This window comes from Micropterus dolomieu, linkage group LG19 (assembly GCF_021292245.1).
Source record: "Micropterus dolomieu isolate WLL.071019.BEF.003 ecotype Adirondacks linkage group LG19, ASM2129224v1, whole genome shotgun sequence".
In the NCBI taxonomy this organism is placed as follows: domain Eukaryota; kingdom Metazoa; phylum Chordata; class Actinopteri; order Centrarchiformes; family Centrarchidae; genus Micropterus; species Micropterus dolomieu.
Genome location: NC_060168.1, coordinates 12,825,507 through 12,853,142, shown reverse-complemented (window position 1 = coordinate 12,853,142; position 27,636 = coordinate 12,825,507). Strand labels below are relative to the sequence as shown.

At 40.6% G+C, this 27,636-nt stretch overlaps 2 protein-coding genes across 2 annotated transcripts; one reads left to right on the top strand and one right to left on the bottom strand.

The window, feature by feature from the left end:
* Positions 1-277: 277 nt before the first annotated feature.
* Positions 278-3,609, bottom strand: dusp1 (dual specificity phosphatase 1). The gene is made up of 4 exons (XM_046031521.1): positions 2,931-3,609; positions 2,538-2,683; positions 2,198-2,417; positions 278-1,507 (listed from the first exon to the last, which is right to left on the bottom strand). The coding sequence occupies exons 1-4, from the start codon at positions 3,337-3,339 to the stop codon at positions 1,152-1,154; spliced, it is 1,131 nt and encodes a 376-aa protein (XP_045887477.1). The 5' UTR covers positions 3,340-3,609; the 3' UTR covers positions 278-1,151.
* A 2,810-nt stretch (positions 3,610-6,419) lies between these two features.
* ergic1 (endoplasmic reticulum-golgi intermediate compartment 1) lies at positions 6,420-27,225 on the top strand. Its single transcript, XM_046030404.1, has 10 exons — positions 6,420-6,571; positions 15,089-15,150; positions 18,599-18,671; positions 19,079-19,173; positions 21,964-22,088; positions 22,712-22,816; positions 22,925-22,985; positions 23,251-23,351; positions 24,121-24,243; positions 25,785-27,225. The coding sequence occupies exons 1-10, from the start codon at positions 6,552-6,554 to the stop codon at positions 25,890-25,892; spliced, it is 873 nt and encodes a 290-aa protein (XP_045886360.1). The 5' UTR covers positions 6,420-6,551; the 3' UTR covers positions 25,893-27,225.
* Positions 27,226-27,636: the final 411 nt, after the last annotated feature.

Sequence of the window (27,636 nt, the reverse complement as noted above, 5' to 3'; positions counted from 1 at the left end):
AAATTTGGGAGACAATGAGCTCATGAATTTGCTTTGTATAATGTTTACAACCTAAAGATGTTTCTTTAAATAGAAAGATAAATCTGTATTACTTACCTCAAGTTACTGGGCATTATTGGTAATTAACGTAAGATGTGACATTTAATGCAAAACTAAAATCAGTGTAGTCTAAAAATCATGATTCGCTTTAAGTCATTGTGCATTATTAGCCACCAGTGAATAAATCAGTCTTGTGTCACACATAAGATGAAAGAAAAGAGCAAAATGTCCAACGGACTACAAAATTCAATTGAGATTTATTGAACGGTATAAAAACATTTAAACAAACATATGTAAAAATAGATATGATAAAGAAATATATTACTTTAGTTCAATAAATAGGCGAATGCAGTCATTGAGGACTACGCGACCCCATTTGAGTTTTGGGATGCGGTCTGTCTCAGAGCTGCAGTACACAGTACAGAAACATGAGGTATTTAATGGTTCATTTCCCCAATGTGTCAGGATCGTCGAGGTTTCATGGTGTCTTGAAAGGCAGGTATTTTTGCATTTGAATTGGCAACCCATTCAACTTACATACTGAAAATGAAGATTTCTGCCACATCTACAACTGAAAAAAAAAAGGGATACATTCATTGTTCGTCAAATAAAGGAGTAACTTCCATGCCATGTTGGGGCATAGGTTTATATTGCTTTCTTTTACCAGTACAGAAAGCAAAATGGACATTTGAGAAGATAAGTTAACATTCCTGAGACAACTCTTAGCCCTCTCACTTTTGTTTGCTTACTTAAACATGATCATGATTATCAAAAGCAGTTGCTTTCATGAAAAAAAACAAAAAAATATTCAGATACTTAACTTCCGCTACAGGTATAATCTCAACTAACTTAACAGCCATTTCTGCAAGTTATCTAGGATTGAAAGCATGGATGAGTTTCACATTTAGGAGGTCAAACATCATGGTAGTTTCCAAGGCCAACTGACAAGAGGTTTGGACAGCAGAACAAAAATGAACTGACCCCCAAACAATAGTTCTCATTCTGTCCAGTGATACCAGTATCACCATGAAATGATTCATAACCAGGACAATGTTTTGAGAGAGTCACTTGCAGTTTAAGTCCAAACAAAGTCTGTGCTCCCCACAACTTCCTCAGCAACTGGGAGAGGTGGTGATGGGACTGTGGAGGAATGAAAGCTGACCAGCTGAGGTGTGTACAGGGATGGAGACCGGGAAATTGAAGACGGTGCTGCTGTTGCCGAGGGCCGGGCTGGCCGCCTCCGAGGAGCAGGTAGACGAGGCCAGGACCTGGGACTCAAACTGGAGGAGCTGACCCATGAAGCTGAAGTTGGGGGAGATGATGCTGCGGCGCTGCTTGACAAACTCAAAGGCCTCGTCCAGCTTCACGCGGTTGGTCCGCATGAGGTAGGCAAGGCATATGGTGGCGGAGCGGGAGATGCCTGCTTGACAGTGCACAAACACACGGCCTCCTTTATTCCTCACAGAGTCTGGGGGAGAAGAGAAGAAAAAGGCAACATTAGTTCACTTTAAACCTTAATCAGGTGTTGAAGTGCATTACAAAGAATTGAGGTTAAAACTTTCTCAGGAAGGCAAAACCACAAAAGTCATTGCAACACTTTCAGTTGCTATTTAAATTCAACAGGCTCATTAAGACACAGGAACACAGTTAATAGGGGTGCAGGGTGTGAGCTGGTGGGGGTTATTCCCAAAGGAGGCAGTCTGAATAGACAAAAGAGGGGAACAGACCCCTGCTGGGGTATTGATCTGGGAGGAAGGCAGACAGTGAGTGAGGAGAAATTGCTTTTGTTCAGCCGGAACAAAGAGTGGCTTGGAGGGATCTATTCAATCCCAGTCAGCCTACCCACTACAGAGCTAGTTTGGGACCACTGCCTAACAATTCATTAAAAGGGGGCATCCCTTTTTCTACGCCTGAGAGGTGGTGATGATGTAACCACCATTGTGTTGGAGTGGGGAGCCTGTGCTGAGCCAGCTGGTTGGTTTTGGAGGGAACTTTTTAAAATTTAAATCCGGGAGTCAAACAGTGAAGTGGAGGAAGAAGGGGGTTGGGTGTTTGTGTTGCTTGCCATCAACGGGCTCAGGGGGTAACAGCTGTGAAAGGCGCTCACATTTAGCAGTTGAGGGGGTGTGAAGGGAGTAAAAATGGCAGACATACTCACCAATAAACTCGATTGCCTCGTTGAACCAGGAGCTGATATCAGCTTTATGGTTGTCCTCGACTGGGATGCTCTTGTAGAGGAAAGAGTCCTCAAAGTGGTTGGGGCAGTTGGCAGATACGTTGATGAGAGCGGTGATCCCCAGCATGTCCAGCATGTCTTTTCTTGAAGCGTGGTAAGCACTGCCAAGGTACAGGAAAGGCAAGATCTCCACAGGACCCCCCTGAACAGAAGAAAATAAACAAAACAAATTAGTCATACATATACAACAAGACAGTAAAACAGGAAGTGAGAAACAAATGTGTACTTAATGTGATTACGCACAAAATAAAAAGATACACACCTGATCATAGAGAGGTGTATTGCACGGACTACAGCTTGGGTCTGCGCTCCCAGGACAGCTGGAGCTGAGAGGCAAACTCAGCCCTTGTGGAGGGGAGGGTTTGGTACACATCCCTGGATACTCTGTTGAAAACGTTTCAAAACCGCCTGTAAAAAATAGGAAAAGACAGCTAGGTCAGATCACAGCACAGAGAAGCATCCACGATTAAACAAGGGTCTCAAAAAAAGGTGACAGCTGCTCATGGAGCTATTTTGGAGCACTGTTTACTCCAGTACCAGCTGGTAAGGTGACAGCTGTAATCCGCATTTGTTGCCCGGTTGTTAGGATACACTGAAACAATTGTGCGAGGCTCTTCTAAAAAGTAAAACCATTTCTCCCCCCCCGTTCTCTTACCTTTGAGAATAAAAACTCTGGCTCCGCAGGGGTCGCGACACAGGGCCGTAACAGCAAGCATCAGTGTCCCGTCCTTCTTCGCCTGGCTTAAGTCCAAACTGCGGTCGTCAAGCAGCACCACGGACTCGTACTCCCCTGACAGAAGCCGGTTCCTGGTGTCCTCGTTGGGGACGATGTGCTCAAGACCGAGACCGCCTCTGGCTCTCCTGCGCACTATGGTGCTGAAGCGCACGTTGGTGGAGCCCGATATGTGGGACGAGTTGAAGGACAGGAAGGACCGGCAGTCCAGCAGCAGGCAGCCCGGGACGTCGCCCTCCAACAAACCACGGAGGGACGCACAGTCGATGGTGGGAACCTCCATTATGACCATAGTAGGACGGCGGGATTGAAAGACTAAATCCAAATACATAAATCTTGTAACGTTACGGCAGGAAAACAGAAGGTTAGTTGTGTGGTTAGAAAAAAAAGGCTTTTTCAATGTAATCTTTGAAGCGGCGAGTCCTTTGTTCCGGTTAGCTTGATTATAGAAAAAAAAAAATTAAAACGCACGCACACAAACAAGAAAAAAGTTTCAATACTTTAGTTTCAAAGCTGCTATTCCTCTTCTCGGTTGTATCCAGTAGCTGTAGTTCTGCTATAAAAGTTTAATATCGTTAAGTTCACAACGAGTACGTCTTCTGTCTGTCGCTGCTGTAAAACACACTTATATATGGGCCGTCTTGTGAATGAGGGCAGTGACGTAAGGAGACCGCCCCTCTTGGCTTCCTGCCAGCACTGCAGACGTCACTCCCCTCCCCCTCCCTACCCGGCGCAGCTACGGGGCTCGCGCACAAGCTGGACATTTCTGTACAGGCGTACCGCACGTACGCGGGCACGCGGTGTCAATAACTTTTAGACAGCGGTCCGCTCCTGCTGTTAGGCTTTCTATCATACGTCGATAATGAATCTGATGTTTCCTCATTTCAACGTCAGCAAATAAGGAATCTGCCTAAATTTTCCATGATGTTACTTTTCAATTAGATTTCTATTTTGTCTCTTCACCTGAGAGTTGACAAATAACAAGATAATAAGTAAATATCTGCCAGGGGGGGCCATAAACGTTTATTCTTTGTTTTTATTAGTCAGAGGTACATAGTGTGCAATGCCCCGAGAGCAAAGGCAAACCATAAAAGTTAATCACTGTATAGAAATCTGATGTCCAGTAAATTTCCACATGCTGAGCAACAAAACACTGGTCTACCAGGAAGACAACATGGAGATCCCTTGATTTGTGAGTGTTGTTTCATTTGTGGCCTAATTGAAAGATGGATGAGCTGTTTTTCCTCCCGCAAAATTAGAATAGCCTATATTTTAAAAAGCAAACACGATTACAGTCACTCTGGGAAACCCTTTTCGTTTGTTGGTTTGCTGACTCAGAACAACACGTCTGACTCATAATAAAGGGAAGAGGTGGATCTTGATTGAAGGACAGCAGGCGTCTACATCGACAAGAGGGTGTGTTGAAACTGCACAGCAGAGAGAGACACGCCGGGCTTGTTTTGTTGTGAAAGAGATGTTTACATAGCAGACTTAAAACCAGGTAGGGCCCAGTGTTGTGACACATCCTCCATTCAAAAACCCATTTGACCTTCAGCTCAACTGTGCAACTCAGTCACATTTTGAAGACAAAACTGTTGCCCTAAACATCTTAATTAATTGTAATAAAGCATTTATAACTAAAATGTTATGCTGCATGTGCTAAGAGTTTTACATTGCTTCAAAAGATCAAGCTGACATGACATACACTCTGTAGGCCATGACGTCATTCTGAACTTATTGTAATCTGCACCAGCAAGGACTTTCAACCTGGTGAATCCACATCCATGCTGTTTTGAACCTTGTGTTTTACTTCATGCAAGAGGAAGATAGATTATGTGGCTGAGGAAGAGGGGTGGGGGAGGGGAGCGTAAGGGAGAGAAATTTCACCAATCACAACAGTGTGCAAAAACTCTCCAGCTGGTTTAACCTCACACACCTGTGAGATGAGTCAACTGTGAGGCACATGCCACAGAGCAGGAATGTTACACACTAGGCAAGGGGCTTCGAAAACAGTCTGTACCCAAACACTTTGTCCTTACTGTAAATGTGTCTTCTGTCCAGTCATGAAGTGAAAGTCATCAGGTGAAATTGAACACCTGATGAAGGAGTGAACAATGACAGCTAGTACAGAGGAGGCAAGGTGAGGAGATTGTATATTTCCTTGAAGTAGAAAATGTTCCCTCCACCACCCCTCTCCCCCCAAAAGTGACCCCTATTTTGATTTATTCACAACACCTGCCACTGTTAACTATGAAATTGGTGCTTTTCCAAAATGTTCTGCAAAATATTACAAAAAGTTCAACTGGCGAAACCCATGTATGATATTTTCTATGTAGCTGTTTTGTTGTGATAACCAGCAATAGTGTGAAACCAAAACGTGCAACAACAAAAAAAATACAGAGTTGAGGTCTGAAAATAGAGAATGAGTTGTCGCTCTGTTTTGGATTCCCATACTTATGGGCTGTAACCAACAGTAGTTCTCATCCAGAAAGGGAAGTGAAACAGAGGTTGACAGAGAGGCATTTCCTGTGGTCTGAACTTGCTGTCACTTGCTGTCATCCCTGCCTGTTTACTGTTACTGTCACTACGAGCAACAGCTGAGCCATCAGTGGGAAAACACAGGGCCTATCCTGACTTCTAGTGCCTGAAAAACAGACACTTATTTCAGCCAAAAACATTTCGTTTCATGTGGTGAAACAAAACCAAAAAATACATTTGTTGCCATGGGAAAAACCTTAACTAATGGAGTTTGTGGATTTTCTTATATGATGATACATTTTTCAACCACATCAAAGCATGACGTATAGCTCTCTGTTTCTGGTGTGTGATGATCAGTAAAAATTCCTTTTATTTATGACCATTAAGCTCGATGAACTTAACAGACTGCACAGAGCGTGAAAATGAACTTAGGGGCCTACCTACCTGATCTTATTCGCAACTATACAAGTACTAGAAGTTCTTTCCTGGTTATCTTTTTGCACGGCTACTCTTTACAGTTTTACAGGCTGTCCTTATATAGAGCCTAACCATAAATGTATTCATTTTCCAGGGACTGCTGAAGGAAAGTAACTAAAGTAGCTAAATCTGGTACAAAGCATCGCCTCTCTTTGTATGACATTATGTTTTTTGTAGCCTACATGGACAAATTAATGTAATAAAACGTGCTCAAGATTTGTCACTCTTTGTATTTGTGAAAACGTTATTTTGTATTTAGTAAATATAATTTAGGCCAAAAACAAGGCAATATATAATTTTTGTCAATAAAACGATAGAAAATTTTTGGACTTTTATTGGAATTACTAAAAATGAACAAATTATTGGTTTCTCCCCGACAATTTTCAACGATATGATAAATGTAAAAATCGGCGGAAGAAGAATCAGAGTGAACAGGAAGTAGCTCTCAGCCAATCGGCTTGTGCAAAGCGTCCTAAGCTGACGTCAGCCCGGTACCGATGAACAACCGGTAGCGTTGAAGCGAGCCGTATGGTTGCCCGTTGTTTGTAGCTTTTGTCCGCTAGCCCCTCTGTCAAACGTGCAAACATCATGCCTTTCGATGTCAGGAGGTGAGTACGGGGCTTTCTTTGGTTTTTGTGTGAGACGTGAAGGGACGGCGGCGGTGTTTTGCAGTTTGCGAGCTCTGCATGAATTAACGGTTGGCAAAGCTTCGCCTACTAATGAGCGAGTCTTAAGTTGTAACAGTAGTGTTTCACATTAGGCATGAATGGGCCACATTGTCGCAGGGGGTGTAGAGTTTTTGTTTAGTCGGCGGAGTGATGCTCAGGTATGCTCAGGAGTTTGTGTGGGTTCCTGCCTGCGCATGTGCAGATTTCCTCTTCCATCCTTATATTTGCAAGACGTGAAGCTGATTACAGTAACCTCAGGGCATAGTAACAGTTTACAGTGAACACGGTATGGCATTGCGGTGTGTGAAATGGTTTACTAAACGTGATGGCCTGATTTAGTTTGATTTACATATCAAAGCTTTCTCATTCTCCCAATACACAAAACTGGGTAAAAACATTCAGACTCATTAGCCACCTATACACATTCAAAAATAGGCAACGAATTGTCAGAAATAAATCTTATCACAGGCATTGCAGAAATTCAGCTAATCTAATACCTGGGCAACAGTCACAGAGCTAATAGTCACACCTACAGGGCTGTTGAAACTGTCAATAGTGCACACCCTAATCAAAGACAGGATGTTTGCGCTCACCATAGTGATCACATAGGTGATCACAAATTCTTGTGATTACAACCATATATTCAATCCTTAACTGAGTGGAAAGTATTCATTTTGATAAAATCAAAAGATCTAAACTATCGGGGCTGCCTGCAGCTAACGATTCTTTTCATGATCAGTTAATCCGCACATTATTTTTATTCAATCGTTTAGTCTGTGTGGCAAAAAGTAGTGAATGTCTTGTTCTGTTTGACTATACATACATATATGATGTGACAAAGAAGTGCAATAAATCCTCTTATTTCAAAGACTCAAACAAGACAGTGTTTGGTATTCTTGATTTTTGAACAAAAAATACTAATGATGAATCATTTATCAAAATAGCTGCTGTGTCAGGGAGTAGAGCGGTCGTCCACTAATCAGAAGGTCGGTAGTTTGATCCCCGGCAGTCTGCATGTCTTTGTATCTTTGGGCAAGATACTGAACCCCAAATTGTGCCATCAGTGTATGAATGGCGGCACGGTGGTCAAGTGGAGTTTGCATATTCTCCCCGTGTCTGTGTGGGTTTCCTCCGGGTACTCGGATTCCCCTGACCATCAAAAACATGTTAGGTTCTTCAGTCAGTGCCATTGACGAGACACTGATATAGATCTGGAGTTGGTCCCCGGGGATGGGTTAAATGCAGAGAATGAATTTTGCAACATGTGACAATAAAGTGCCTTTCTTTCCTTTCTTTGTGTGAATGGGCGAATGTGATGCAGTGTAAAAGCCCTTGAGTGGTTGGAAGACAAGCAAGGCACCATACAAGTACAGACCATTTACTGTATTTTTCTGTTGATTGACAAATCGTGTTAACTTTATAGATATATCCTACACAAAGTTAAGATGAAGGTGAAAACAAGGAGATACATGTGTAAATCGGTGTAAATACAATTTTTTCATTAGGGAACAGCACAGGATTTCCATCCTTGGTAATAATTAGTGTTGATTTGGACCATAATCTGGTCACAATATTGAATTTATGAGACCTGATCACAGCAGTGCTGAAAAAATAGTTGATTGATTGATTTACAGAAAGGTAATTCTTATAATCTGTTTATCATTTCAGTCATTTATAGAGCAAGAATTCCCAACACACTCTCCTTCCAGTTTCTCCAGTGTGAGGATTTGCTGCTTTTCTCTGACTCATATAATTGTAAATTTAAAATGTTGGTCTGTTGTTTGGACCAAACAAGCGATTGGTAGTCACCTTGGTGACTGATGATGAAAATGATCGTTAGTTGCAGCCCTAGATAACTTATGACCTGTCTGTCAAACAGTTGATCCCGTCATTCCTACAGACCACAGCTGCGTTGTAATGACAGAATTAACCAACATAGAGAATGTGGGGCAACACTTGTGTGCACTGCAACAGTAGTTGTTTGAGGGTTGTGTGAGAGCGGGTGTGTTTTGGGGTTATGAAGTGGTCACGTCCTGCTCAGACTCTTCACTTGGTGCCCTAATCATACGAAACCTGTATTGCAACAGCTGGAAATAGCTCGATTGACCAACTAGGCCTAACTAGTTGTTACGAAGGTTTCGCCCACTCAGGGATCCTGAGTGGTTAGTCAACGGTGTGAAGAGTGTGTAACAGCATAGATTACCGTAGGTTACAGCATGTGCTAGGGAAAAGGTCAGTTTATTGAATGTTAAAGGATCAGGGCTGTGGAAATCCTGTTAAAACCCTAAAACCAACATTGAGTTAGTAAATCTCTCATAACTCTTGGATACCTGTCTGTGGCATTCACCCACGAGCTCATTTGTGTGTGTGTGTGTGTGTGTGTGTGTGTGTGTGTGTATATATATATATATATGCATGCATGCCTTTTTTAAAATTGATACACAACTTGCAACGGCGTTAATGCTGTGAACAGATTGTGCAGAACAAAGGTCAGCCTAATAATTAGAATAACCTCGTTCAGAATGACTAAACAGCCGCTCTTCAGAATGAACTACTGAATAACTGAAAGGCTTTTGTCCTCAAAGTTAATTGACCTTGAGACTATGTCATTTATTGACACACGTGAGCTAACCTGATGATGTAGTGTGTTTGCTCCTGTGACAATTAGATCACGGTGGCTTTAGAGCTTCAGTAAGGATGCTCAGTGTCAATACATGCCATGTTTATCTTGACAGCGATGGGTGACTGTTGGCTGTTACCTGATACTTGACGCACGCTTCAGGCAGATGGCCGAATAGAAACCTGTGTGAAGAAAGACGCAAGCACATGTGTTACCTTCAGCTTTTGATGTGAGATGATCATATGTGAGAAGAAAAACACTAACCATCCGTTATGTGGGTTCACTCAGCAATATACGAAAGGAATGAACTACTGTCTCGCTATGACTCATTTGTAAGATATGATTTATTTAGTAAGGGCCCTTCCTTGAAAAGCGGCCCTGTGGTGTCAACAGAGAGACGGTACACCATGTCCTCACTTATCTCAAAACATCTCAGTCCTTTTACAGAAGACTGAGCAGAGGGAAGTGACGGTGGGAGATGTGTCGACTGCAATTCAGGAAATTACAAACATCAATGATGGACCGAGAAGCGCACTCTCATGAGTCAGCAGTAATATTCATGAATACAAAGTGTTCTGGGTGAAGAAAATGAAGAGTTCTCACTCAACCTGAGTGCATCAAAGGTGTAGCTGAAGTATTTAACTACATTATGTTATATTGTATTTGTATTAAGTTTATTAAAAAATATATAAAAATGTCTACTTTAAAGAAATACAAAGAAGATTTAACGTTTTACTAAAGTAAACTGGTGTATTTTAAACAATACTTAATGGTGCTGCACCATATACAAGTCCAATTTAACAAAAGTATATGGATGTCAGCCTATTGGTCATATATTCATATTTTTAATTAGTGCAGTATGAGTTGTGCTTCACTGTACTTTTTGAAATTAAGTCATATATTAGTTTATTCATTGTGACTGAAATGCGTGTTAAATCCACATACAAGTCTAAGGATTTAGACATTTTTAAACAAAAGTGACATATATGCTGAAGTTTAATTTATTTAATAATAACTGTTTAGATATTTGCAATGCAACAAACATAACATATGTCAGAATTATCATCATATATCATACTTCAGTCTACTTTAATCTGAATTATTCAGGTGTCTCTCACGGTCCTTTGATGGTAAGCCACAATCAGGCTGTAATTCACTTTAACAAATGTGGTTGCTCATAATACAAAGACCAAATTAGGTCTGCGCTGGCCTCTCTGTATTATTAGGATTTTCATATTTATTGAATTAAACCTACAATCATTTTGTAATAGGTGAATTTATGCATTCATTGATCTTATTTTTTTATATTTTTGTCATTTGTGAGTTGTAACTCACTGTTGACAGAAATGAAAGACTGTTTAATAGGGCCCGATACCTGGTATTTTGAGATAATAGACATCAGTCGATTCCTGCACTCACGAGGCCGATGTATCGTCCTAACTGACAGCAGATCTAATCTAAAACCATTACTGGCTAGCGTTAAATACTGTGTTGTTATACTGTAGAGAATAATACAGTTGAATGAACTTCTTTTTTCTCCCTGAAACACCAGTCATATTCTGAAATCTACAGCAAAAATTTGATGTATAAAAACACGTTATTGGTATAATATATTGTTCTCTGCATAGAATATTGATAATATACCCGACTTTACTTTGTTTTGATATCAGCATTATATATCAGCTTTCAGCAGCCCTGCCCTTTAAATATCGGCATCGGCCATCGATAAACCCCGTATCGATCGACCACTAGTTGACAGGGTGTGCAACTAGTGCTAGTGCACCTGGTCGGCTATCTTTAAACTGCAAGATAGTGCTGGTGAGCCAGTGGTTTAATTCCATTCTGCCAGTAGGACGAGAATGATCACCCGCACTTTCTTTATAATGCAAAAACAGCTTAGTCAGTGTCAGTCGTATCATAGCAGAATAATCAGTCTGTGAACCAGCAAATGATGTGGTTACATGGCCACTTTACCATGTGAATATGAATCGAGTAAATATTGTATCAAATCAAAATCAAGATAGTGCTGTGATGCCATAATATTAATTATGTTTGCGTCTCTATCCCTTCAAGTCGAATTCAGACATCATGTCTTGTGTCCAGATATAATACAGACTGTCTGCTGTGCATCCATCTGAGGCTATTTACAGCTCACATGCAGCATCAGATTCCGCCTCGCGTCTCCAGTGACCAGTTCACTGAGATTTTGTTTCCTCGCTCATATTCGAATTTTAGACTGCTAAAAATATGCATCTGTGATCCAAGTAGTGAGGATTTCTGTAACTATTTATAACCTGGTCCATGATAAAAACTTCAAAACTGTGTTTCAAAGGCAAATCAACTGCACTTGTGACGTAGCTCGAGCATTTTAGAGCATGCTTAAGTATGTAAAAATGTTAATGGGATAATTTTAAACGTATGAATAAGTATATTAAGATGGCTTATTTTTATGTGAGGGAATATAACTAAGATCTGTGGCTATCAATTGCTAAGTAATATTCACACATGATGAAAATCTATTTATCTAACCTCTAATCTAACTATCTATTAGTTCATTATAATCTCAGCAGAATATTTGAAATGTATTACAAGTTGTTTATATACATCAGAATTATCTCAATATAATTTACCTTCAGATGTTGTTAAATTTAGATGTATTACATTTTCTAAATAAATAAATCATGTATTAAATGTATAGTCCCCTCCAAAAATATTGGAAGGCAAATTCCTTTGTTTTTGTTGTTCACTGACAAAGACATTTGTGTTTAAGATCAAAAGATGAGAATGAGAAGGGTTCAGAATTTCAGCTTTTATTTCCTGGTATTCACGTCTAGATGTGTTAAACAACTTAGGACATATCACCGTTTGTATTAGACCACAGCATTCTTAGAGTAAATAACATTTATAATTTGGTGACATAACCCTTGCTTGCAGTAACTGCCTCAAGCCTGCGACCCATCGACATCACCAAACTGTTGCATTCTTCATTTGTGATGTTATTTCAGGCTTTTACCGCAGCTTCTTTCAGTCCGTGTTTGTTTTGGGGTGTTTCTTCCTTCAGTCTCCTCTTAAGGACGTGAAATGCATGCTCTATTGGGTTACGGTCAGGTGATTGACTTGGCCAGTCTAAAACCTTCCGCCGATGAAGTCCTTTGTTTTGTTGGCAGTGTGCTTTGGGTCGTTGTCCTGCTGCATGATGAACTTCCTTCTGATTAGTTTCAATGCATTTCTCTGTAAATTGGCAGACAAAATGTTTCTGTCCACTTCTGAATTTATTCTGCTGCTACCATAATCAGTTACATCATCAATAAATATTACTGAGCCTGTTCCAGAAGCAGCCTTGCACACCCAAGCCATGACATTACCTCCACCATGCTTCACAGATGAGCTTGTATGCTTCGGATCATAAGCAGTTCCTTTCTTCCTCCACACTTTGGCCTTTCCATCACTTTGGTAGATATTAATTTTGGTCCATTTTCAGTCCATAAGATTTTGTTCCAGAACTTTTGCAGCTCATCTCTGTTTTTCTTTGCAAATTTCAATCTGGCCTTCCGATTCTTCCTGCTGATGAGTGGTTTGCATCTTGTGGTGTGGCCTCTATATTTCTGCTCTGAACAGTGGATTGTGATACCTTCACTCCTGCACCATGGAGGTCGTTGGTGATGTCACTTACTGATGTTTTGGGGGGTTTCTTCACAGCTCTCACGATATTTCTGTCATCCTTGGCCGACGTCTGTTGCTCAGCACACCAGCAGTTTCTTTGTTTTTCAGGACATTCAAAATTGTTGTGCTTGCTATGCCCAATGTTTGTCCAATGGCTCTGCTCGATTTTCCATCTTTTCTCAGCTTGACAATGGCTTGCTTTTCTCCCATAGACAGCTCTCTGGTCTTCATGTTGGTTTATCCTCTTTAACAGGAAATGCAGTCTTTGGATGAAAACTTAGACTAGTCATGCAGAGCTATTTAATGTTTGGACAATCAACCTAAAGGCATCACCTGGGCAACAAGAAACATCTGTCAGTCACATGTTCCAATAGTTTTGCTCACTTGAAATATGGGTGGGTTCAAACAAAGGGTGGTATGTCCTGAGTTGTTTAACACATCTAGATGTGAATACCATGAAATGAGAGCTGAAATTCTGAACTCTTGTCTCATACTCATCTTTTGATCATAAACCCAAATTTCTTCAGTGAACAACAAAACCAAAGAAATTTGCCTTACCGTTCTAATACTTTTGGAGGGGACAGTATTTTAAAAATACATGACATCATAAATTTGTTTAAAAAAACAAAAGTAGTTTCCCAAGAGTTCACATAGATTTGCCGTTCGGTGCACACATCTCCCAAACATGCCAACTTTTCATTAATAAAAGTTCTCATTTCTGTTCGGACCACTTTGATTTGGAGTTTATACAACAAGTACAACACGTCTCCTGAATTTTCCCCACAGGGAGAACATGTAATCTCTGAATTGAACTGAGCAGGATGCTTTCAAGCTTTTCACATGGCAATTGTGTCACTATGTAGCACCTGCCTGGTGGCCAGGTCTGTGGCTGGGTGGAGAGGGAGTGAGGAAAGAGAACTTTTGCACGTAAAAGCTTAACATTCAGGAAGAGTGTTACTCTAGAAGTTATTCTGATCCTGATCCAGAATGGCCCCTCCCTGAGTTCCCCGCCCTGCCTCTCTCTATTCTGTCTGCCCTATATATCCTGCCAGGCCAGCTATTACCTCACAGTGATCTAATACTAATGGGAGATGGGTGCAGGAAGTTATAGATGGATGTGGATAAGAGACGGAGGGAAGCTGGCTGAGGTGTTTAGGGTCCAGGGGTCCTTGTGCGGTGGATGAAAACAAAGCAGTGAAAGCAGGCAGGAGCTGAGGCAAAACAGGAGAAGCAGCAGGGTCGGGGCTGGACAGGAAGCCCTCCCTCCCACTTCCTCTCCCACCCTGCATTGCATCAGCTGTGATAATTTCACTGGCAGCTCTCAGTGGAAGAAATGTGAACCGATGTGAGTGTTCTGGAAGGGGATGAGGAAGGAGAGCGAGAGGGGAGACGAGAGAGTAGGCGGGGTTTTCACAGGAGGCGATGCAGTTTGGGGTCGAAAATGTTTCACTCCCCAAAAAGGACATGAGCAAGAACTTGTGAACTTAAATAGTTTTGGTGTTGAGGAGCAGATTTATTCCCCCCCCCCCCGTTTTCAACTCCCCAAATAGGCAACAACAGTGTTTCACAAGAGGAGAACTAATTGTGTCGGGTGGGATGATGATCCTCCTCCGCTTGTGATTCACTGATTTACGCACAGTCCGTATTTTCTGAAAATATCCACGTTGATATTCAGGGGTCTTCTTAAATTTAGATGAGAATAAATCTACAGTCTTGATCCTTCGCTGCTGGTATTACTGTATGTAATTGTTCTGTAACTTCCACTTACTGCCAAGAAGATCAAACCGTATAATTATATTTTGAAGTTCCTGTAGTTGTGTTTATATTCCAGCGTGTGTCTTTTTTCATTGGCGCATGTATTTATGTTGGCTTTGTGTTCCTGTGTGTATGTTGAGTGTCAGAGACCTTTGTTGGGGTCAGGTCAGGATTACAGAGCGCACATTCAAAGGATGAGGTGTAACCCTGTAAAAAAGAGTGTGTGTATGTTGCGGCTGGCTGTCTGGACCTGTATTGTGTAATGGCGGTGGTCCAGAGCTAACATTCCACCGCTCTTCTGTAATATCGCACAGCCTTATGGGTACAGAATGTACTTCTTTTCTCAGCACGAAGTGTTTACATGTTCTATTTTTTTTCTCACTTTTGTTTTGTTTCCCTTTCTATCCTTCCCTCCTCAGATTCGATATCTACAGGAAAGTGCCAAAGGATCTCACCCAGCCTACATACACAGGGGCTTTCAGTGAGTAGTCCTTCACACGCAACAGGACAAAATCATTTTATCATATATTTTAGTAGTCCACATGTGTATCTGGTATCATTGTTTGTTTCTTCTTTATAATGAATGTTTAGGAGTAAATATGCAAAATTTCCCATTCAGTCACAAACTTACACTTTCTGGGTGAATAATTTACCACTCTCAGGTATGTCTATACAATATGCCAATAGGTGGTTAGCTTAGCTTTACATAAAAACTGAAAATGGGGGGGAAACAGCTGCCTGGTTCTGTCCGAAGGTAACCAAATATAATAACCATCAGCACCTCAGTAAACAAAAATCAAAAATTAACCCCAAATGAAAGTGCAGAAATGACAAATTATGGTTTATTGTTGTTTTTACACTTTGGTTTTTGTACAGTTTGAACAAACAAGCTGTTATATATTAATAAGTGAGCATTAGAGGCACTGGTGGTGGGATTGTGTTTGAGGCAATCTAGCTGTATTCAATGTTTATGTGAAGCTCAGCTAACTGGCTATTGGCTCTAGCTTCATATTAAAAACCACAGCCTATCCTTTTTAGACTTTTGTTTTTGTGCAGATTAAACAAGATATATTATGTTAATTTGTGAGTTTTAAACAGTGCTGGGAAACTGATTTTGTTATAGATAGAGCAAGGCTAGTTGTGTCCCCCTGTTTCCAGTCTTTATGCTAAAATATGCAAACTGTCGCTAGCCGTAGCTTCATGTATAGCATAATGAACATGAGAGTGGAATAATAATAATAATAATAATAATCTTTATTTATAGAGGCCTTTTCAACAAGTGCAAAAACAAAACAGATAAAAACAAATACCCGATGAAAGCAAGAAAACACTTAAGAAACTACAATACATGTTAAAAGTGAAATTATATAAAATAGAATAAATAAAATAGACTAAAATCAGGAAAGGCTCAACTATAAAAGTATGTTTTAAGAAGGGAAATATGAGTTCACTGACTCAGCCGACCTGTATCAATCTGTGTGTACCGAAAATGTCAAACTATTACTTTAAATGTTTCTCTTAACCTGATTCATAACGAACCTTTCAGCAATTTCACTAGCTGGTTTAGTGTAGTAATAAAAACAGTTGGTTTTAATGTCTCAATATTGTTGTTGTTGTGTGACGTACTGATAGGTTTGTCTGCTATCACATGTTTAGCTGTGTATATACTGTCATCTCTTAAATGGCAATAAGTAATAACTTTGTAATCCTAGCAGAACTTAAGAGGTAATATTCAGCATTAGTTTTACAGGCATACCTTTCATAAGGTAAATATGGTGTATTCTGATGTATTGAAAAATAATTTAGGAAGGGAAGGAGTTTTCAGCTGTAATTTAAGTACTTACGTGAGACGTCGTGTGAGAGTCAGTCAGCATGGGGCAGTACCTGTTTGAGCACAACTAATTCACAAAGAATGTTAACAATCATGTTGAGAAGTCATCAGTTGAAAACTGAATGCTTTTCATGTCAGGTCATGTGTTTTCATGCTTGTCATCAATAAGTCATTGTGTAATCAGGGATTGTATTGATTATTCACTGCATGAAAGAACACGTAAGACCTGATGACACATTTTTGGCTTCTCTGTCCTTTTCTCGTATTGGTTATTCATTGGTCAGCTGATGACAGCGCAGGGTAGAACAAAATGTCAAACTCCATACCAAAATGATGAGCAGTGAATAGTGAACAGTTTAAAACTGATTATAAACACCTTCCTAGATGACAGGGAAGAGAATGGATTTGCTCAACGCACAGTTTCCACCCATGAGGAAATGGATGGAAGTTCATCCTGTGCACAGCAAACACCCTTCCTGTCTCCATCCACTGTCTAGGGGTGAGGGCAGTGGGTTGATTTGGAGATTAGGCAACCTCTATCACTTCACTCTCGGCAGGTCAGCTCACATTTTGGCTTATTCGATTCAGAGGCAACCAAAAACAGACGACCCCCCCCCCCCCCCCCCCCCCCCCCCCCCCTTTCACAAAAGGCCAAATGTTTGACCCTGTCTGCTTTTGTTATTCTGTTTCAGGGTCACATTCCTTTTGAGTAAAATATTTACGGTGTTTACTGGGAGAAGTAACTCTGTTTTGGCCACAGGGGTTTTCGGAGCTGTTCTAGCTTTGGACATAATGGTATCAATCTGCGGTTTGACTGATTTTTTGACATAATATTTGCTTGTACTGATAGAAAATTCTCATTTGTCCGTGCTGTGTGGCGTAAATCAGCCCCGGGGGCGAAACAAAAATAAAATAAATGGCACATTTGAATACGGAAATGCAGGGCCAGTTTCAGATGTCGCCGACTGATTTATGTCAGAACTCTGAGGAAAAAAGTTTCCTCTATGTTAGAACGAAGCAACTTTAGAGGCCATTTTATCCCATGTGTGAGCTATGGGAAGGATGAGTTCAGGTTTAAATACAAACCACTCGTGAAGTCTTTGTAATTCACTCGGCTCGTCAGTTTTTCCATTGCGGAGCTGTTCAAAGTTTAACTCGGCATTGCGCCCTTTGAAGGCCGGGAAGAATTACTGTACAAGTCTTCAGATGAACCTCTGTAGGTGACCTATGTGTCATAGCGACACTCCCTATTGTTTGTTGGTTAAACATTACCTTATGTAAAGCCTCTGCCAGCCGCAGGCTTGGCTGTGATGCCCTGCCAACCACAAGGTCATGTGACTGTATGATCCTAGGAGACAGTTGCCACATAAACAAACCTCACCTGCTGAGTGAGAGCTTTCTGAGCGAGGCTCTCGCCACTCCAGATGGCCCACAGTTACGCAGACACAGATCAGTTCCTTCCATTTTTATCTTTAGTCAACACATGACAGAGTTTGATATGATCCTTTGGCTGATTAGTTTGACACATGAAATCAAACAAACTGCCTTCTGCTTTTAAGCTCCAACTTTATTTAGTCTCAGATGGAACAAAAATACTTATTATTTAAAGTCAATATATCTAATTTGGTTTCTGTCTGGCTTTTAGTTTAATCCTGAAGCTTCTTTGTGGGAGCCATTTTTGGGCCGATTGTCAGTGTGTTAGTTTGTCTGAGGATGCCTAAAATGAGCTGTTTGTAGAACTGACGTAGCATGAGCTCACCTCTCTCAAAGCAAATATGCTGTAATGGCTGCCTGTTGTGCTGGTATTTAATGTGTAATTAGTGGAAGAGGGTCTTTTAAAAACCTGCGTAATGGCAGACTTCACACTGTCAGTAAAACAGCTATTTAGGGAAATCTTTTATGGCCTCTGTGATTTCATTAATGTCAATATCTTAGGTCAGCCATTCCTAAAGCCTGGAAAAGCACAGCTCATTTGGTTTTCATCATCCCTTGAAATGCTGGGGTGATTTGAAGTTAATGTGAAAGACATACTTAAGATCAACAGTGACTGCAGTTTAAACAAGGCTGTCGTTCTAATGTTCTTCCTCTCTGCCCACAGTTTCCATTCTCTGCTGTGTCTTCATACTGTTCCTGTTCCTGTCTGAGCTGACGGGATTCATAGCCACTGAAATGTAGGTATCGCTGCATCAAATCTATAACTGTGTATCTTGTATTGTCAACAGGGACAGACAGGGACTTAATCATGAATGACATTGCCCCCGTTATGATGTATTCTGCTGTGCCCATGTTGTAACCAATGAATGGAGTCGGTTTTCTCACAGGAAATTGGCTTTGTGGATGCGTCAGCCTCTTGGCGATATGTAATAACGGATGGCTTCGGAGAAGATGTGACTGGAAGGAAATTACACTGACAGAGCTACACAAATGCTCTTTCCTTGCAATTTGGCTGAAGATGAATCCTCGTCTGTTTAAAAGAACATGTTGATGGAAGAGAAAATTGTCTTTTTTTCCCTTCTTCCTCTCATTTATAGTTTGGTTTTGGTTTCTAACCATGTTTCTCTTGTATGTCCCATCACAGTGTAAATGAACTGTATGTGGATGATCCTGATAAAGACAGTGGTGGGAAGATAGAAGTGAGTTTAAACATCAGTTTGCCAAACTTACACTGTGATTGTGAGTATATACATAAAATACACATATATACAAATCTCAATTTCTTTGCATTTCACTTCCTGTCTGTGTGTTTTTATGTTTCACATTGTTTATGGTCTCCTTTTTACGGTGTGTTTTTCCCCTTATCAGACATAATCATACATAGCCCATCAGTTAACATGGCATATTGGCAAAACATAAATGATGACCTAGATAAACAAGTAGACTCCAAACTACATAATGGTTTGTTTACCCGGCTGTGTTGAAGCATGCTCCTAGATAACAGCTGATTTTCACCCAGCCTCAGGCCTGTGTCGCCTCCGTTTGATCTTGTGCTGCCACGCAGCCGTGAAACGAGTTTGACATAACGTTGCCTCCATTGGCATCGTCTGCCTCTACTTCGATGTCAGAGAAGTGGGCAAGGCCGGCTGGAGCTTGCCAAGACGGAGAGCAGTCACTGGTTATTTCCTCTTCATGACTCCCATCAGAAACTATGCCCAATGACACACATGCACACACACATTAGCGAGGTATGGGGGCAGCACAAAAAACACGCATCCATTGGATTCAAGCGATATCCAAAAATGGCAAAGCTAATAAATGCTTGTGTGAAAAATGAAGTCCAGATTTCTGCGAGAGAGGCTTTGGCTTTGCAGACGCACAGCTGTTGGCCATGTGTGACGAGCTCACTCATGGCATACCTAAACAAAGGCCCTCTCCTGCCGTTTCCAATTAAAGCTCTTGATGATTGTGTGCATGGTGGTTTTGTTTATATGTAGAATTAGATTTTTTTTTTTTTTTTTTGCAGAAATGTGGTGGCCCTCTTAAATACCAGCTCAAACACGTCTGTCTAACCACACTGCAGCTGCATGCAATGAGCAGAAATGTTCCCCAGCAGTTCTCCCAGCATGTTAGTATTGTGCTTCAGTTTATTTTCCGGGCCTCCAAACAAGTTGTCATCCATTACAGGTTTACCTGGAGGGAGAAATCGTTTCATTATGGGAAAAGCTGGCATTTCCATCTTTTTTATTATTTATCTGCTCTGCTGAGCCGTTCCACAGTTGAACACTGTCTCCATTCACTGACCTTTACGGGTGGCCAGGTCTTGATTTGTGACTTAATGGAAAAGCAGAACTGCGTGTAATAACTGTAACCCCCTGCCCAGGATCCACTTCACATGAACACACTTCCAGTTCTAAATGTCTTAAAAAGGAGAAGCAACCAGCTCAGGCACACTCACAGTGGCAGACATCTTATATTTGTGCACTGTATTTTGAGATGTGGATAGACCGTGGGGTGGGGGGCTTGTCTTGAATGTCAAAGGTCAGACAGACGGCATGTGGAGGTTTTAGCACAGATCCAATAGACGTCCCTCTACCTAGTGCTGGCCAATACACAGCACACAGGCAGGCTCTGAAAATAGGCCACTGCCAGTGTGCCAACACATTGCGGCCTGCAGGAGGGGCGTCAGCAAAGTCTAGATGGAAAAACACAGAAAGAGGGCAGGATAGGTGGTCTGTTTAGACCGTGTGTTTACTCTGTGGTTCAGTCTCTGCAGTGATATTCAGATTTTCTCTCCATATTTTTCTCCTCCGGTGTTAATATAAAATGTGCTTGTTTGACTGTAAAACTAAATAGAGCTGCAGATCATGATTATTGTCATTTATCATTTCTTTGATTTCCCAAGTAATTGTTTAGTCTGTGAAGAGTAAAATCTGGAAAAATGCCTTTCACAAGGTTGTGACAAGGGCTGTACACATCGATTATTTTTCAAGTCAAACGTATAATAATAATCTAACGATTATTTTTTCGATTAGTTGATTAATCTAACAACTAATTTTGTGTGTTCTAAAGAAAAAAATGTTGCTATTACTCGATTAACATACCAATTTATCCAAAATAAATATCAAAAACATGTCTAATCAACAGATCAATATTTTATTCATTCATCCTGATGAAGCAAATTAGAATAATGACAATAGTAGCATATCTTAACATGAATCCAATTTCCAGATTCAGCTGTTTTCTCGCTCATACGTAGCCGTTAAATTAAAACAGAAAATATGAAATGGCCGAACGTTGGATGACACACGGTGTGACTTTACGTTACCATGACAGCAGCAGGGCAGAAAAGATCAGCTGATGAACAGCCTGTTTGAGTTTAAATGCAGTTTTCAATAAATTGCCTACTCTATTTTTTGTCTCTTGCTCCTGTTTCTTCTTTTGGCATTTTGAAGCAGTACTTACAACCTGGTTATGATCCACCAGCGCGAAATGCGAGTACTTGCAATGTTTCCCCCGGTCTTAAGATTTTGTTCAAGAGTGTATATAGTTTTTTATTTTTATTTTCTTGAACTCAAAAACCAAAACAAAGATTATAATTTAAAACAGAGAACGAACAGAGCTGAATCAATTATTTGGGTGTTTGACCAATCGATTTATTAAAATTATTATTTAAAACATTCTCTGGTTCCTGCTTCTCAAATGTGGGGATTTGTTGCTTTTCTGTGTGTTTTGTCATTGTAAACATGTTTGGATTTTGAATTGTTAATAGGATAAAAGATTTTTAGACTGAACTGCTCACTAAAACTGATTAACTAATCCCCCCTAAAATTGATAATCGACAATGACATAAATGTTGATTGCAGCCCTAGTTTGTTATTTTTGCTCAACACATCACTGAAGAGATGCATCAATCATGAACTGTTAAAGGTTTGGAAGCAGCAGAGGAAGCTGTGTAATATCTTGTTTCTTATTCTTTCTTGTTCAGTATGTATATAAATTCTCTCATGTGTCTCTTTGTTGTTTCAGTGGTGGGTTTGGACATCCAGGATGAGATGGGCCGCCACGAGGTCGGTCACATAGACAACTCAATGAAGGTTTCTCTCAACCACGGTGATGGCTGTCGCTTTGAGGGAGAGTTCACCATCAACAAAGTAAGACCTCATCACATAGGGAAGAAGTAAAACCCGCACTGTTTGAATTACTTGCTGACCCCCATCTGGTTTTCTTTTGTTTTTTTTTGTGTGCCCAGTAATCACATTATGATGGACTGGAGAAGAGGCCTAATATTTTGTACGACACAAGCTCTTGGGTTTTAAGTTGTTTATTTGTCTGGGACTTGAGTTAAACATAGAGGGTGAGCCTGAGTCGATTACGGCCGACCTGCTTCCTCCTCCATTCTAAATTGAGTTATGTGAAAGGAAGAGCGCTGGGATCGGCTTGAGTTACATCTGACAGTGTAGTCTGGGCCCTGTTTGTCCTACCACCATCTTGTGCGTCACACTTTCCAGTGCATTTAAAATGATTAACCCAGCAGTTGCATGTTTAACAGTCTGGCTTGTGGAGTATTTGGAAATATTTGGAACGTGTTAAAGTGGGTAGATTTTTCTTCCGGAGGCAAGGACCATTTTGTTTCCAGCCCATTGTGTGTGTGCGTGTACTCAGACTTGGTCATTAATTAACGCAACGTGTTGCTGGTGCTTGTGGTGTACCTGACACAACCTTACCTAGCCCTGCGTGTGTGTGTGTGTGTGTGTGTGGGGGGGGGGGTTTTCAGGTACCAGGAAACTTCCACGTGTCGACACACAGCGCTACAGCGCAGCCCCAAAACCCTGACATGACCCACACCATCCACAAGCTGGCCTTTGGAGAAAAGCTCCAGGTCCTGACACACACTAAAACACACCCGGGGTGGACAAAAATTGGCTACAGAAGTGATCTACAGTGTCGAGGCTAAACAAAGATCTCTTTTCTCTCTTTTGTCACACAGGTACAAAAAGTACAAGGAGCCTTCAACGCGTTAGGAGGGGCTGACAGGCTGTCATCTAATCGTACGTATGCACTCAACATAACCACATTTTTGATCATTCCCCACATTTTTATAAGGCTCCTTGCTGACGTAGAGTGATGCAATAAAATGAGACACCTAGTGGACGTCTATCGAATCCAAACTGAGTGGAAACTTGATTCACGCAGCTGGCACTGTGTCTCTGGTGGAAAGGTTACAGGCAGTTGCGTCATTAATAAAACTGCATGTATATTTGGACACTAAAGACACACTTAAAAATATTTTAAATAACTTTATTTCTCTTGCAGCGCTGGCCTCACATGACTACATACTGAAGATCGTTCCAACAGTGTATGAAGACCTATCAGGCAGACAGAGGTTCTCCTACCAGTACACGGTAGCCAACAAGGTGCTGTATTCCTGCTAATATCCCTCTTTTCTTTCCCTTCTTTCCTGTTCGATCATACCTCGTGTTGTTTTTGCACCTGTCATGGAAGCAGCGTGACCGTCCCAGCATATGGCCAGAGCACGTATCGCCGCGATAACTTGTGCACTCACCTGGAAGTGAAAGCGCACCCCTAGTGACTGGAAACGCTCCCTAGATGTCAACAAACCATAAACATACTTCCTAGAACTGTATTGACTAACAGCTGGGTTTTGGAGTAATAACAGCGCCGGTTAACTGCGAACCGAGGAGGATGAGCGCCTGTAAAATAAATATTCTGAAATCTCATTGCCCAGAGCACAAATAAAGGTCCAGCTAAGGCAGGCATCAGTGCCTGGAGTGCAGCAACAATCTTTTTTTCATGTCCAATTTATTATATTAATATTTTGCAGAAATGTGATTTATATAAACTCACTGATATCCATGTCATAACATAACAATAACTCACAAAGCAGTAGCCTCCTCCCTCTTACTTCATCTGTTTTATTCGGCCAGTATTCATTTTTAATGAATCATTTATGACTCGAGTGACTTTATCCGAAACCAATTCTGTAATGACTCACAAACACCATTTCTGCCACTAGAGATATGAATAAAATTGAGATTGCTCTAAATTGATTTCTAAACGTAATAGTATTAACTGTCTCAGTGTTGATTAAATTAATTTCTCTCGCCAGGCGCAGCTCCATAACCCATTCAAATTTGTAACGCTCTCTTTTTCCATCTCACACAGGAATATGTTGCTTACAGCCACACGGGCAGGATCATACCGGCTATCTGGTTCCGATACGACCTCAGTCCGATCACAGTCAAGTACACCGAGAGGAGACAGCCCTTCTACCGCTTTATCACAACAGTGAGTGAATTCTTCTCAGGGCTTTGCCAGAAAAAATCTACTTCTTCTTAAAAAAAATCATTTTATTACAATTCAAGGTCTTTTAAAGGTCTTAAATATGGTGAAAATTGTGATTTTAGGTTTTAAACGTCAACTTAAAGTGGAAATAACAGATTTGTTTTAGCCACATAGTGGCAGCGGAAACAAAACAAATTATTTTTTACCATTTAAGTTGATTTGGCTAACTTATGGGCAAACAGCTGCCTTTTTGCACATCCAGCAGATACAGAGGAACATTAGTGTCCATTTCGAATTTGGTGTCCCAATCTGGTGCATGTAAGTCCAATATTCACTCTCTTTTAGCTGTGGTTTGGTCTCTACCAACTCCTGCCTTAAAGCTCCACAAAATCATATTTTTGTAGGACAGAGGGTGTTGTATTCTGTACTGATGGTAAAGACCCTTGAAGCAAATTTGTGATTTATAATATTGGGCTATATAAATAAAATTTATCTTGACTTGACTGTTATCAATGGGAAGCAGTGTAACACAAAAGCCGTTGCTTGTAGTGATGAAGCCAACTGTGGAGTTAGTTCCTCTCAGCTCTCTCAAGCTTCCTAGCATCTTTCAGCTAATCATTAAGGTTTTACTGCATCTTTACTGTTTTGGTTCACTCTTGGCACTCTTATCAACTCTGTTTTCACCAGCAGAGGCAGCTTGTGAAAAAGCTCACCAAACAGACAAAGTTAGCGACTAGCTGGAGAACATAGTGTAGCATTTAGCAGCTAAAAGACTGATATTTCCCTCAGGTGTGAGTGGAGGCCAAAAACAAAGCTAAAGGGAGAGAATACTGGGCTTATCGGGTGGCTGGAAACAGGACTCCAAGTAAATTCTAATGCTGTGATGTGTCTGCTGGATGTGTAAAAAGGCAACTGTTAGCTAACACGTTCACCACAACAACTTATATAACTTGTTGTTTTTTTTCTTTATCTTTATTGGTCTCATAAAAGGTCTTTTGAAGTCTCAGACCTAAAGAGCTTTTAGGCAAATACGCTTATTTTAGATGAGAATATCGATACCTGAGTGCTTGGCTCTGTCCAAGGAAAACAAAGTTTAATCTGTATAAAAAAACAATTCCTTTTACTTCCTGAATTCCCTCTATCTTTCTCTGCCTCCTACCTGATCTTCTCAGTGGAGGAATTTTGGCGCTGCCTGTAACACCTCATTAGCAAAGTTTTCTGCTGACTGATAATGTAGGTCAGCATTAAATTGGCTGCCTGGCTGATGAGCTACACCGTTACTTGTCTTTTGTGTTGTTTAGGTTTATCATGACTTAAGACATGGGTAGGATATGACTGTGCTTATAGTGTCATTGTGAGTCATGGCTTAAGATTGTGAGTCAAGCTGCAGCAGGGCTCTTTAGTGGATTCTAGCACATTCTGAGGTGTCAGTGCAATGTATTATTATGGTTGATTCAAAGCAGCTGATGTGTGTGAGCCATTTATAACCAGGAGAGAAAATCTTTTTAATTGGTGAAACTGACAGAGTGACTTGTTTTCTGTAGATCTGTGCCATCGTTGGCGGGACATTCACAGTCGCAGGAATCATCGACTCCTGTATATTCACCGCTTCAGAGGCCTGGAAGAAGATCCAGATAGGAAAAATGTCATGAGGACTGTTCCCCTCCCCTCCTCACAACTTATTTATAAGTGCAAAGTTGCTATCCTGTTAGCTAAATCCAATCCTGCTCAAACCAACTTCCTTTTGGAGACTATCATCGTGAACCAGCGAAGTGGCTCCGGCACTCGATCTAACTAGCAGGCTACACGGCTGCGTCTCAGTTACTTAAGGTCCTCTCCTTTTGCTCTGGTGACGTGTGGACGCTGACTATCACATGTCCGCTTCCTCCGTTTTCAGTGTCAAGAGAGGAGAGCTCTTTTATTACTGTGGGGATTATGTCTAAATGTGTCAGGGTTCAACCAGTATGGATATTTGAAGGCTAAACCTGTTTTTTTTTAATTAAGTAAAAAAGAATCTAATATTTGTGCTGATATTCAGTTTTTTGTTTTTTTTTTAATCTGGCGCTAAAACCATGTGTGAAAAATCTCCATATAGGGACAATTTCAATTTAGAGTGATATACAGACAAAAAGACACAAGTCAGTGTTTAAATTAATTCAAAAAGGGATCAGACAGGTCTATTGTTCAACCTGTATATCTGTCTAACTGTGCTGGGTTTGTTTCTCCAATACTGCCAAAAGAAATGATCATTTGAAGGAAGTTTTCAGGTTTGTATAGTGGGGCGCGAACTGGATTCTAATAGTATTTCAGTAGTTCATACTGTCCATAAAGGTACATTTTATATCATGTGACACTATTCTTTTCTTCAGCCATCCATTTTATCTCCAGTATTCTCCAGAAACTGTCTGCCTTTTTAGGTTTACCATCAGCTCTCAGGCGTCTTGTCTTTCTCTTTCAGTGGCTGCCACTGAAACCTGAATTTCCTGAAGTTTCTTTCATGCATGTTACGGTAAATTTACTCTTTAGAGACTTTTTTTCCCAATACAGTGATCATTGTTTACCTTTCAGTCCATTTATACCAAATATTTCATCAGTGCTGTTAAAGGTCCTAGCTCTGACCTTTTCCTTTGCCTTTCAATTATTGCATAAAATAAAATGAATGTCTAATTTTTCCCAACAGATAACTTGATTTGGTTAGGTTTGGTTTTTTTAAACACGGTACATGAATTTGTTTACTTCTTGTGTTTCCATGAAGTTGTAAATTGTCGGGAAGATTTGGTTTTGTAAGGAGAGAACTTGTAGGCCGGGATGTCTTTCCTCTTTGGTAATATTTTTCCCTTTATACTGTAGTATAAAAGACCTTTCTGATCAAGGACGGTGATGACTACAGTCCCTCGGAACTGGTCTTTCTGGTTTATTTTCTTTTCTGTCTCAAATTACTCTGTAATGCTATGTGTTCCTCAAGTAAAGGTGCCATAGAAACCACTGTTGTACTAACCTTATTTTTGATTTTACTTCCTCATTTTGAATCCATTCTGTTTAGGATAGATTTGGTTGTACAAGTTTCTAAGGGAGTACTTTCCTACTAAACTGAGGTTTCACATAAAGGATTTTATATTTCTGGCCTCAAATAAGTGAAAGAAATCAGTCAATTTCATAATTAAACCTAACTAGTCAGGTTTTGGAGTCCAGGTTGCAAAGGAAGTAAGAAATAGGTGTTATGGTGTCAGCATGAACTCCTCTTTTTACCTGTATTTGTCCAGGTACCGTTATCAACAATTATCCAAAGAAACTGAAAATGGAACCTTTGCACTGCCGATATTGTAACACTAACTAAGCTCTAGGGCTATAATTGTATGCATGTATGAAGTGGACTTCGCACCCAGTTGCTGCTCA